The sequence below is a fragment of the Triturus cristatus genome, chromosome 4_1, assembly GCF_964204655.1.
Source record: "Triturus cristatus chromosome 4_1, aTriCri1.1, whole genome shotgun sequence".
Taxonomy (NCBI): Eukaryota; Metazoa; Chordata; class Amphibia; order Caudata; family Salamandridae; genus Triturus; species Triturus cristatus.
The window spans coordinates 5,987,676-6,000,667 of record NC_140585.1 but is presented as its reverse complement, the minus strand read 5'-3'; the positions used below and the strand labels follow the sequence as shown (position 1 = coordinate 6,000,667).

At 49.3% G+C, this 12,992-nt stretch overlaps 1 protein-coding gene across 2 annotated transcripts in view; it reads left to right on the top strand.

The window, feature by feature from the left end:
• LOC146839266 (E3 ubiquitin-protein ligase TRIM11-like) overlaps nucleotides 1-12,992 on the top strand; it is a 342,111-nt gene that overhangs the window by 285,342 nt on the left and 43,777 nt on the right. For both annotated transcript variants that reach the window (XM_085651307.1, XM_085651306.1), the window contains 2 exons: nucleotides 4,653-4,673; nucleotides 4,766-4,795. In XM_085651307.1, the coding sequence (XP_085507433.1) occupies nucleotides 4,653-4,673; nucleotides 4,766-4,795 (51 nt within the window). The remainder of the gene's footprint in view (nucleotides 1-4,652; nucleotides 4,674-4,765; nucleotides 4,796-12,992) is intronic.

Here is a 12,992-nt window from a genome sequence, read left to right as displayed (position 1 = left end):
TAGGAAGCGCTCCAACTCTGTCATCTGGTGAGGCTCCGCCACCTGATAAGGAGTCCAAGCTCTTAGATGCGTCAGGCAAACGCACTGCCTCGCAAGCTGCCAATATATGGCGTATCGCCAACACGCAGGCGCTGCTGGCAAGGTATGATAGAGCGCACTATGATGAGCTGGAGACTCTCATGCAGCATCTCCCTGAGAAATATAAGGCTAAGGCCCATGAACTCATACAAGAGGGAAAGAGTATTACCAACACCTCTATTAAATGTGCACTTGACGCAGCAGACACAGCGTCCAGGGCTATAAACACTAGTGTTCTGCTTCGCCGTCACGCCTGGCTCAGAATCTCAGGCTTTAAACCAGAGGTCCAAGCGTCTATATTAAACCACCCTTTTGACCAACAATACTTATTTGGCCCAAAAGTAGACGATGCCCTAGAAAAAATGAAGAAGGATACGGATACGGCGAAGTCTATCGGAGCTCTGCAAACACAAACCCCTAGACGCTCCTTTCGCCGTTCTTCCTTTCGAGGCTCTGGTAGAGGTTACTCTTCCGACAGCGCCTCCACGTCCTACAAGTCCCCTCCTCAGAATACCCCCTCAAAGGGCTACCAAAGAGGTGGATATCGGGGAAACAATAATAAAGGCAGGGGCAAGAACAACACCACCCGTTCTGCCACACCGCCCACACAATGACTTTCCCCCGCTCCCCCCAGACCATTCCACTCCGGTCGGGGGCAGACTACAAGACTTCCTTCAAACCTGGGAGGCCATAACATCAGACAAATGGGTGACCCAAATTATTCGGTCAGGGTACTGTCTCGAACTAACTTCTACCCCCCCAAATATCCCACCCAGACACCGTGTGATGTCACAAGAACATACCACACTTCTGAAACAAGAGGTACTCTCCCTCCTACAAAAACATGCGATAGAGCAGGTACCCGTCCATCAGCAAAATCTAGGGGTCTACTCTCTGTACTTTCTTATACCAAAGAAAGACGAGACCCTACGGCCCATTCTAGACCTCCGGCCTCTAAATGCATACATGCATTCAGACCATTTTCATATGGTAACTCTACAGCAAGTCCTCCCACTCCTCCGTCAAGGAGACTTTCTCACTACGCTGGACCTGAAAGACGCATACTTTCATATTCCAATACACCCTGCTCACAGAAAGTACCTCCGATTTGTGGTGGACGGCCAACATTATCAGTTCAAGGTTCTCCCCTTCGGGGTCACAACTGCACCACGGGTGTTTACCAAATGCCTGGCAGTAGTGGCAGCACACCTCAGAAGACAAAACATTCACGTCTTCCCCTACCTGGACGACAATACAAACACTACCATACAACTACTCCACCAGCTAGGCTTTACAGTAAATCACCAGAAATCCCACTTAGTGCCGTCTCACACAAAACAATACCTCGGTGCCACTATAGACACCTCAAAAGCTATAGCCTATCCCAACTCAGCCAGAATCGCAGGCATGCAAGCCCTGCGCCAAAAATTCCTTCTTCGGCACTCTCTCCCAGCAAGAGTGTTCATGAAACTAATAGGAATGATGGCATCTTGCATTTTCATAGTGCCCCATGCAAGACTTCACATGCGTCCACTCCAAGAGTGCCTAGCACGCCAGTGGAACCAGGCCCAGGGACAGCTGACGGATCTGGTGTTGGTGGACGGCTGCACCCATCGATCTCTGCAGTGGTGGAACACCACAAACCTTTCCAAAGGGCGACCGTTCCTGGACCCGGTTCCTCAGGTGATTCTAACAACGGACGCATCGCTCTCCGGCTGGGGAGCGCATCTATCACACCTCACAGTCCAAGGTCTATGGACACCACAACAGAGGTTACTCCACATCAACCATCTGGAGTTATTGGCAATATTTCTAGCCCTGAAATCGTTTCAGAAACAAATTTCAGCCAAAGCAGTCCTCATTCGCACAGACAATATGACTGCAATGTATTATATCCAAAAACAGGGGGGGACACACTCCCCACAGCTCTCCCGCTTAGCGCAGAGCATATGGAGATGGGCAATTCCACAAGAAATCTTTCTCCTGGCACAACACGTCCCAGGCATACAAAACACCATCGCAGATCTGCTCAGCAGACAAACGCAGCAAATGCACGAATGGGAACTGCATCCACAAGTTCTTCACCCATTCTTTCACAAGTGGGGGCATCCTCACATAGACCTCTTCGCCACCCACGAAAACAAAAAATGCCCAAGCTTCGCCGCCAGATACCCACACCCATTGTCCAAAGGCAATGCGATATGGATGAACTGGTCAGGCAAATTTGCATACGCCTTTCCACCTCTCCCGCTAATTCCATTAGTGGTACGGAAGCTACAACAGCACTCCCTCACACTCATTCTGGTAGCTCCAACATGGGCCAGGCAGCCATGGTACACCACGCTACTACAGCTCTCAGTGGTACCACATCAAAAACTGCACCTGTCCCCATGCCTCCTAACCCAGAACCATGGAGAAATCAGGCACCCGGACCCAGCTCAGCTCAACCTTGCGATCTGGCTCCTGAAATCTTAGAATTTGGATACCTTAATCTTCCCCCTGATTGCCTTAACATTATCAAAGAAGCCAGACGTCCTACCACTCGAGCATGCTATGCCGCAAAGTGGAAGAGATTTGTTGTTTACTGCCGTAACAACACAATCAACCCCTTAGATGTCTCCATACAGCACATAATATGCTATCTGCTCCATCTTCACAGGTGTAACCTGGCGTACTCATCCATCCGTCTACACCTAGCAGCAATTGCCGCTTACCTACAAAACAGACAGCATTTATCACTGTTCAGAGTGCCTGCCATTAAAGCCTTTATGGAAGGCCTTAAAAGAGTAAATCCGCCCAGGCACCACCCTCGCCTGTGTGGAATCTAAACGTAGTTCTTACAAGGCTCATGGGTCCGCCTTTCGAACCAATGCATAAATGTGACCTACAGTTCCTTACTTGGAAAACAGCTTTCCTCGTAGCTATCACTTCCCTTAGAAGGGTTAGTGAGATCCAAGCGTTCACTATACAAGAACCCTTTCTACAGATACATCACAGCAAGGTGATACTTCGCACAAATCCAAAATTTCTGCCTAAGGTCATTTCCCCCTTCCATCTCAATCAATCGGTGGAATTACCGTTTTTTTTCTCGCAACCTCAATCTGTTGCGGAAAGGGCTCTACATACACTTGACGTTAAACGAGCCTTACTGTACTACATACAAAGAACGCAACCCTTCAGAAAGACTAAACAGTTGTTCGTCTCCTTCTCTCCACCGCATAAAGGCAACCCCATTTCAAAATCAGGGATAGCTAGGTGGATTGTAAAGTGTATACAAATTTGCTATCACAAAGCTAAACGAACACTATCTGTTCCACCTAAAGCCCACTCTGCAAGAAAGATAGGGGCTTCTATGGCGTTTCTAGGGAACATACCCTTAGATGACATCTGCAAGGCAGCCACATGGTCAACACCGCACACCTTCACAAAACATTACTGTGTAGACGTGCACAGCAAGCAACAAGCTAGTGTGGGCCAGGCTGTACTAAAGACACTGTTTCAAACCACTGCAACGGATACCGGTGGTCGCCGCTAGGGTTGGGTACTGCTATATAATCTATGCGAAGTGTATTATCTGCAGCTCATATGCCTCGAACGGAATATGCTACTTACCAGTATGCATCTGTTTTTGGCATGTGGAGCTGCAGAGCTATACACGCCCACCCGCCTCCCCGGCTACCTGTATCCGTTCCAGACTATCTTATTTAGATACAACACACATGGGTTTCTTCACTATTATCACTACGCTCCATCTTTTCCCTGCTGGCGAAAAACAATCTGAGGATGGAGCCGAAGCCCATGCGCAGTACGGACCGAAGGAGGAGTCACCGAACTCGTGACTTCCAAACACTGTCCAAGAAGAAAAACAAACTGCAAACATCCGGGCCCAACACCAGATGGCGATCTATGCTAAGTGTATAGCTCTGCAGCTCTACATGCCAAGAACAGATGCATACTGGTAAGTAGCATATTCCATTCCTGCGCTGCTGGAGCGTGACTTTTAATGACGCTCTGTTGGCGCAGGCCTCGCAATCACATCTATGAGGCCAAGGAAAGCAGCCCTGCGTGGCTTTGCAATGCCTCGTAGGTAAGGTGTAAGGCAGTGCCTCCCACTGCCCAGGGAGGCGTGCCGTGGGCGTTCCCATGTACCACCCGTACATTTGACACATTCCCAGATTTACAGCATAACATAAATCTGGGAATGCGGAGTAAGCCTTTGCCTCCGCAGGGGTGACGTAAGGGTTGTTTTGGCGCAGGAAGGTGTTCAACACCTGAATTCTACACATTGGTGCACGACAGCAATCGTGCCGGCGCAGTGATAGAGGCAAGGAATGCGCTGTATCTCATAGATATAGCTATTCCTGCCCTTTTATGTTGACGCGGGGCAGCGCAGCAAAGTGACGTGCAGTGCTGCCATGAGTAACATTGTTGTAAATGCGGCCCAGAATGGGTGGGGCGTGGAGGGAGGATGAATGTCTGGATTTAAGACGCCTTGGTACAATGCCGAGGCTTCCGGTTGGCTCTGCTGCTCACCGGCCCTAACGGATGTCTTTGTGTTTTCTTCTTTAACACAGAAACCTTTCTTGCTGAATTAGGTAAGTTACATAAATATAATAAACAAAGATTTCACATGAATTATTTTTCTCAAAGTTGTTTCTAACTTCATATTTTCTCTGTTTCACTTTAGAATTTTACGAACACGTCAAATGCTTCGAATGTAAGTAAAACAATAAAGGCTGAAGAGGGAACTGTTAACTGATATTTGATCATAAGAAGTGGCAGGGTGGTGTATACTTTGTACTTGCTGTGTTTTTATTCAGTTTATTAAATCTGATTCTATGTCTTTTGACTGGATTACATACTATTGCATCGTTACATAATGATGGATAAACTAAGGGGCATCTTTACACCGAAGTGTGGAGCGCGGCTCTAGCCTCCTTGGCTTAACGCCGCGCTCCACCACTTCAGAAACGCAGGACTGCACCATATTTACAAACGTATGGTGCAGCTCTGCATTTCCCCCTGTGCTGTCGCTAAATGTAGCTGCCTAGCGACAACGCAGGCACCCTTGAACCAGAGTGCAAGATTTCCTGAGTTGAGGGGAAGATCGTTTATGTGCAGGAAGGTCCCACTTCCTGCGCAAAAACATTCTTTAAATGGCGTTAACGCAGCCCACATGGAAGTTACAAAATGTCTTTTTTAATGATTGTTTTCACAGGATTTCCCTGGTCTTAATTTTGGCGCTGCCTCCTATGTACGCCACCCTTGTAAATAGAGGGCAGCGTCAGAATCAATGTGTGTGGCGGAATAAATCCCACTGCAACACCAATTGCCCCCCCCTTTCACGCTACAGAATGAAAGGGGGCTTTATTTACAAGGCAGTGTCAAGTCACGCTAAGTGGCTTAGAGTTGGCTTGCAAATAAGGTGAAACACATATCGCCACAGGAACGCCACTAGAAGTGATGTGCCTGTGGCGTTAGGGGCTTGTAAATATGCCCCTAGGGTCCAGCAATCTCAAGGGCCTTTCTGATGCTGTGACGACCAGGGGAGGCGTAGCTCACTGCTGGAGAGGTCACAACATGCAGCTCACCGTCAGGAGAAGCCGACACGACTCGCCGGGCTCGTGCCAGACAAGTGAGCAGAGAGAGCCGAGCCGGGCTCGCGCCAGACAAGTGACCAGAGAGAGCCGAGCTGGGCTCGCGCCAGACAAGTGACCAGAGAGAGCCGAGCTGGGCTCGCGCCAGACAAGTGACCAGAGAGAGCCGAGCCGGGCTCGTGCCAGACAAGTGACCAGAGAGAGCCGAGCCGGGCTCGCGCCAGACAAGTGACCAGAGAGAGCCGAGCTGGACTCGCGCCAGACAAGTGACCAGAGAGAGCTAAGCTGGGCTCGTGCCAGACAAGTAACCAGAGAGAGCTGAGCCGGGCTCGTGCCAGACATGTGACCAGAGAGAGCTAAGCCGGGCTCGTGCCAGACAAGTGACCAGAGAGAGCTAAGCCAGGCTCGTGCCAGACAAGTGACCAGAGAGAGCTAAGCCGGGCTCGTGCCAGACAAGTGAGCAGAGAGAGATGAGCCGGGCTCGTGCCAGACAAGTGAGCAGAGAGAGCTGAGCCGGGCTCGCGCCAGACCAGTGAGCAGAGAGAGCTGAGCCGGGCTCGCGCCAGACAAGTGAGCAGAGAGAGCCGAGCCGGGCTTGCGCCAGACATGTGAGCAGAGAGAGCCGAGCCGGGCTCGTGCCAGACAAGTGACCAGAGAGAGCCGAGCCAGAGCTCTGCGTGGTTCCAAGAGCCTGTTCCTCAACCGAGCAACAAACATCATCATGTAAAATTCAAGATTCAGAAATAATACGGAACCGTTTGGCCTTAGTGTACCACTACATTCAGAGGTATTTATTTTAAGAAATAGTTTTCAAACATGAACTTAGAAACATCCCCCCCACACAACCCCCTCTCAGATGACAATGTCATTAGAGGACTGAGGTGTAACCCTATGAGTGGTCTAGATTCTTACATTATAAGGAGTAATATTACATCACACCCGCTGCCATTACACTCTCTTAAATCCAACGCTGCAAGTGTCTGCACAGCACACATCACCGAAGCTCGAAGGTACACGGTGCTTTTGTATGTTGTAAAAACGGAAAAGGAGATGCTGTGGAATCAGATATGTGCCTAGGATCACACAGTTTATCCATACGGGGAAGCTGAAACTGATACAGGTTTGTGTGTTTCCACTGGTGCAGCAAGGTGGGGTTGTGGGGGGTTTCCGCCCTGGACGGCACGAGTTTAGGGTCTCCCGCCACCCCCACTCTCACCTGCGGCTGCGCGGAGAGGGAGAAGCAGGAATCAATGGCCAGCGCCCCCCCACCCCCCCTCCGCTCTCATGGCCACCTCGGGGCAGCAGAGGCTGGGACGCCATGGGCGGCACAGGGCCTAGCTGCGCCACTGCATGTTAGTGGAGGAGTGTGGCTCAATGGTTAGAGCGGCAGACCCTGAAGCAGAGTTCTGGCCAGAGACAAGGGTTCGATTCCCGCCTCGGCGGGGCTCGGGCTCAATTTCCTCGGACCTGTCTATTCTCGCCTCGGTGCCTATTCTAATCATGGGCCCCACGCTGCAACTCTGGGCAATAGCTTGCTTAGCCTCCACACCGGCCCCAACAGCGCTAAGGATGCCTGGCTTCACCCTGGGGGTGCCCAGGAGTGGACACTTCACAGGGAAAGCCAGGAGGGGTTCCACAGCGGTATGAGTATCAGCGCCAGGAAACCGCAAAGGCGACACCGCAAGGTGGCCGTCTGGTGACAGTGCGCTCTATAAGTACCTTGACATTTACATTTACATTTAACTTGTGTGCGAGTCAGCCACTAGATGGGCATCTCCTTCTCTCTCCTGTGGTCACCAAAAATTCAAGCTTTGTCTTTCTATTCTTAGCACACAGGTTAGCGCGCGGGCCACAGGCTGAAGCCACAAGAAAGCTCCGCTTTTTTGGGCTCAGAGGTCCCGGCGAATCTAGAGCCAGGCATCTGGCTCGAGCCCGACTCGAGCTTCCAGGGTGGTGCCCACCTCTGGCTCACACACAACAGCAGGAAGGGCAGATAAGTCCCCATAGATCACCTACACTGACAGGGAGGTGACGACTCCCCTTCTAACAAGCATTGGCAATGCCGATAGGTCTCCCTTTCAGACTATTAGCTCTGCCATTGCCTTTTGTGAATGCTGCACAGCATGGGCATTGTTGACTTTGACAAAGATTTGCAGCATGGCTTCAAATAATTAAAGCAAACACAAGGAGATGATGGACGGAGCGCTGAAACTTTTCAGACACTCAACCCCGGTCACAGATCCGGGTTGAATCCATCAGACTTCTTTAGCTCACTTCGCCACCTCAGTTCAGACATGGCCATATGCAAATCAGTCTGACCCTGTGCCTCATGGGAACAGTCGAGCCCGAACTGCCAAGCCATGTCTTCCCTGGACCGGAATCAAGCATCCTAGGACCGGTTTCGGGGTTTCACCCCTCTTCAGCGAGGATAGCTTGACTCCAGTGGCGTTGTGAGCACGGGACCCACGTCCTGGCATAACCTTCCCACATAGGGCGAACAGCAAAACACACAAGATGATGGACGGAATGTTGCACATTGGTAAAACATTCACCCCCAGTCACAGATCTGGGTTTAATCCATCGTTATTTTGCTCACCACGCCACCCCAGTTCAGACATGGCCATATGCAAATTAGTCTTGACCCTGTGCCTCATGGGAACAGTCCAGCCCGAACTGCCAGGCCATGTCTTCCCTGGACCGGAAACAAGCTTCCTGTCTACAACATTTTTTAACAGTCATCATCAATGATGTCATCAGTTTTGTCATCGATGATGTCATTTAACATGCCATGAGTGATGTAATATGTGAGGCTGTAAGCAGTGGGAGAGCAAGTTGTGGTTCATTCACTGAACCATAACTGGCAAAATATCAGCTCTGGCATTTGCCAAGACGATTTGACTAAATCTACTAAAATGGTACGTATAATATACTTCTTTAAAAGAGGCTTTAAGACGTCTCTCTTCATCCATTGGTCTCTTGCTGTGTCAATCACTACAGCCCACAGCGCGGGGCAACCAGCCTCCAGTGCCTGCTACCTTCACTTCGAGGGAGCGCATCCGCACTCAAGGTAGTTCCCTTCCATGCCAGTGGTTTTGGTTTCACTTTATTATAATGAAGTGGATAAAAACAGGTCCCTAATTTCTCTACAATTTGTGAAATGTGACGCACCCTGTGGCCGATAACGTCAGCGCAGAGCTGTAATAACTCATCACCGTTGAGTTCTGACGTCACTATGCCTGCTGCAGCTCCAGCAGCCGAGGGCAAAGGCAGGTTGGCTCATGAAGCATAATTAAGGAAGCTGTTTAAAGACAAACAAAACGCTGCTGTTTTTCCAGCTTACAGTAACAAGCAGAGAGGAGGTATTTATGGCAATATGTTTATTTTTTGAACTACTGCCTTACATAATTATAAAAAAAGTTCGAATTTTATTGCATGTTTCTACACATTCCGAGCTACTGCAGCTTTTTTTTTTTTTAACTTTTTTTTAAAGACTTGTAACAAACTGATCATACTATCTTTTCCAACAAATATCTAATAGCTTTTCTGATGTGTTTAATTTTGCACTACAGATACAGGGCCAGATTTACTACCTTTTTGTGTCGTGGAATTGACACTTTTTTGGTGCAGCCATGGCGCAAAATGCAATTTATGATTTACAAACCCACACAAATCAGATTTCCTTGACTTTGCATGGAATTTTCCCCAAAAAGTAACAGGCTGACACACAGAGCAGTGCCTTGTGTTACTTTGCATCAGAGTGGCGCTCCATTGGGCGCTCCTGGGCGTTCCATTGGTCGAACCTGGGCGTTCCATTGGGCGCTCCTGGGCGTTCCATTGGGCGCTCCTGGGTGTTCCATTGGGCGCTCCTGGGCGTTCCATTGGTCGAACCTGGGCGTTCCATTGGTCGAACCTGGGCGTTCCATTGGGCGCTCCTGGGCGTTCCATTGGGCGCTCCTGGGCGCTCCTACGCACACTCATGGATTATGATGTAATTCCAGATTTACTAAGGTGAGGAAACCTGCGATTGTACCAAAATGCTGCGCTTCCCTGAAATAGGCATAATGAGGAGAAATATCTTTAGGGAGTGTTTTTGTGCAGGAATGTGTATCTTCCTTCACAAAAAACAATCCTGCCAGTGTTGGCGTAAGACAGGAGTGCAGCAGCGCTAGGGGATATCATAATTGTGTCATATTTTAGTTAAGAAGGGGCATTTCCGCAGTCTCCTTTTTAGGCATTACAGCAAAGCAACTTTGCGTTGCATGACACATTAGTAAATATGCCCCTCTGATTTTTATTCTGTGTATTGGCAAACATACTCTCTCTTTTATATGAGAGAGCTATGCACTAAGGATTTATGTAGTTTGTAGGAAAGGAGATGGTGTAACCTTGTATTATATGGGATAAAGTTCCCCCTTGCATATATGAAAGGATATTGCAAGTCATCTCGTAGTTCCATAACCTTATAAAGGAACTCGGTCTTCGGCCTCATTCCTCTATATAGTCATCAAACTCCTTTGTGAATTGTAGTATCCTTATAAAGTACGGCAGGGTGTACTTTATCCCATATATTACTTAAGTGTTTACTTTGTGATAGAAGCACACTTTCTACCAGCTCTTCAAGTGAGCACAGTGCATGTTCCAACTTTATCGTTCATGTCTCCTGCTAATGGTGTAGTAAATTCCTTTTGGAGTGACCTTTGTTTATTTGCTTGCTGCTATTTCACATCAAACCAGGTTGTGTCCATTTCAAACTGTTCTGTAAAAAGTTATATTTTCAGCTTGCATGCAATGATGTGTATTTATAACTGCACTCATGTACGTCATGCTGGTATGTATTTTAATTGGGTTCTACAGTTATAATTATAAACCACTTTAGTCTGTGTGTCCTTTTTGATTAGCTTTCTAGTGTGTGTCATGCTTATATAGACAACTTAACCATTCCAGGACATAGCTTGTAAGTAGCAGGGCTGACTCCATTTCATGTTTTCATGGCAAGCCCCTGAAACCCACCTCTAGGTGTTTTGTATACAGAAGCTGTTCTCAAACCTACAACAACAGTTAATCTGCACTGTGTTTTTCCTTCGGCTGCACGAGGTAGAGACAGACTTCAGGGCCCCACAGGCCAGACCCTGAGCACCAGCTTCAACGGGCAGTCGTTGGTTGACCACAATGGACGGTGGGGTGAAGGGTGTGGCCTTTGGCCAGTCCCTTCCAATGCGTGTTTAATGTTCACAGTGGACAACCTTTCATTGTCTTCAGTAGGGGTGAGACCAATTGTCTAAAAGCTGTCTAAGGCATGGGCGGGATGTAGGGCCTGGATTCTAGTAGGCTCAGCGGCCCACCCTCCCAAGGTGTCTGAGCGCCACTATTCACCGCCTTCATCTGTACATGCTCAGTGCGTGAAGCTTTCTCAGGTGTTGACATGCTGGGTGGGTAGTAACTTGGCGGTACTACCTTAGACAGCACCTCCGGACTATGGACAACGATGGAAACTTACACCTGGTGCTTTTGCAATGGGCTGCAGTACTATCCCCCTGCAGCAAGAACCCTTGAGTGTGTGAAGCTTACTCCTGATGGTGGTGTACTGGGGAGGTACAAGCCCCTCCGAAACCAGGCCCCTGAGTGCATGAACCTTGCACCCAGTCGTGGAGTACCAGGCAGGCAGTACTACCCCTCCCACAGAAGGGTCCCTTGAGTGCTTGAAGCTTGCATCTGGGGGTAGTGTGCGGGCAGGCAGTACTACCCCCCCCACAAAAGGGTCCCTTGAGTGCTTGAAGCTTGCATCTGGGGGTAGTGTATGGCAGGCAGTACTACCCCCTCCCACAGAAGGGTCCCTTGAATGCTTGAAGTTTGCATCTGGGGGTAGTGTGCGGGCAGGCAGTACTACCCCCCCCCCCACAGAAGGGTCCCTTGAGTGCTTGAAGCTTGCATCAGGGGGTAGTGTACGGGCAGGCAGTACTATCCCCTCCACAGAAGGGTCCCTTGAGTGCTTGAAGCTTGCATCTGGGGGTAGTGTGCGGGCAGGCAGTACTAACCCCCTCCCACAGAAGGGTCCCTTGAGTGCTTGAAGCATGCATTTGGGTGTAGCGTACGGGCAGGCAGTACTATCCCCTCCACAGACGGGTCCCTTGAGTGCTTGAAGCTTGCATCTGGGGGTAGTGTGCGGGCAGGCAGTACTAACCCCCTCCCACAGAAGGGTCCCTTGAGTGCTTGAAGCATGCATCTGGGTGTAGCGTACGGGCAGGCAGTACTAACCCCTCCCACAGAAGGGTCCCTTGAGTGCTTGAAGCTTGCATCTGGGTGTAGCGTACGGGCAGGCGGTGCTAGCCCTCTACAGCCAGGCCCCATGTTTTCTTGAAGTCTGCACTGCCTCTAGACTTCATGACTGTATACAGGAAGTTGGAAAATGGATGTCCAAAAACTGTCTCAAGCTGAACGTAGGAAAAACTGAGATGCTTCTGTTTGGGCGTGGCACCTCATCTCTAAATATTTATCGGTGGCGAATGCCCTGGCAACATTGTATTGGCTGCCAGTTAGAAGGCAAATTGAATGTAAGTCCCTCTGCTTTGCCTTTAAAGCAACTACATGGGCTTGGTCCTGATTATTTTACATATAGATTGTGGTATGTTCTAGAAGGCAGCTTCGTTCGGCATCTTCTTTTAATCTTGTAACTACAAGGACAAAAGCTGCATCTTAGGGGGGAGAGGTTTTGTGGCAGGCACAGTGAGCTTGTGGAATTCTTTGCCCTCGGCACTTAAGAAAGAAATCAATCTTCTCATTTTTCGCAAACTTTTTCAAACCAGGCTGTTTAACAAATAGAATGAGCCTTTCCCATTTCCTGTTAGTCCCTTTTAAAAATCATATTGTCTGCGCCTAGACACCCTTGGGTATTAGTGCACATTACAAATTATAATTTTATTTCATTCAATTTCATTTACATCTCATGCAATGTATGGGTGGCATGGCACACTGGGTTGTGTGCCCTGTTGACTCTTCAGATTTCTCTGCACCAAGACACGCAGCCTGCAGTGGCAGAGAGCGTGGCCTTGGTGAGGCGTACTAGGGATAGCACAACCAGTGCTGCAGCCCCAGGGGACCCTCTTCAGTACACGTGCCCTGGGTACCAGGGGTAACATGCATTAGGGTCTACCAGTGGTGCCTGAAGTTGCACTAATTGTCGTACATTTGTAGGGTAAGATCATGGTACTAGGAACCTGGTTAGCAGTGACCCAGTTCACCTCAGTCAAAGTGGCATCAGAAGCCAGGCTAAAATTGTGAGGGGGGGCTGCAACAAGAACCCAGTTTCTCACAGCTCTT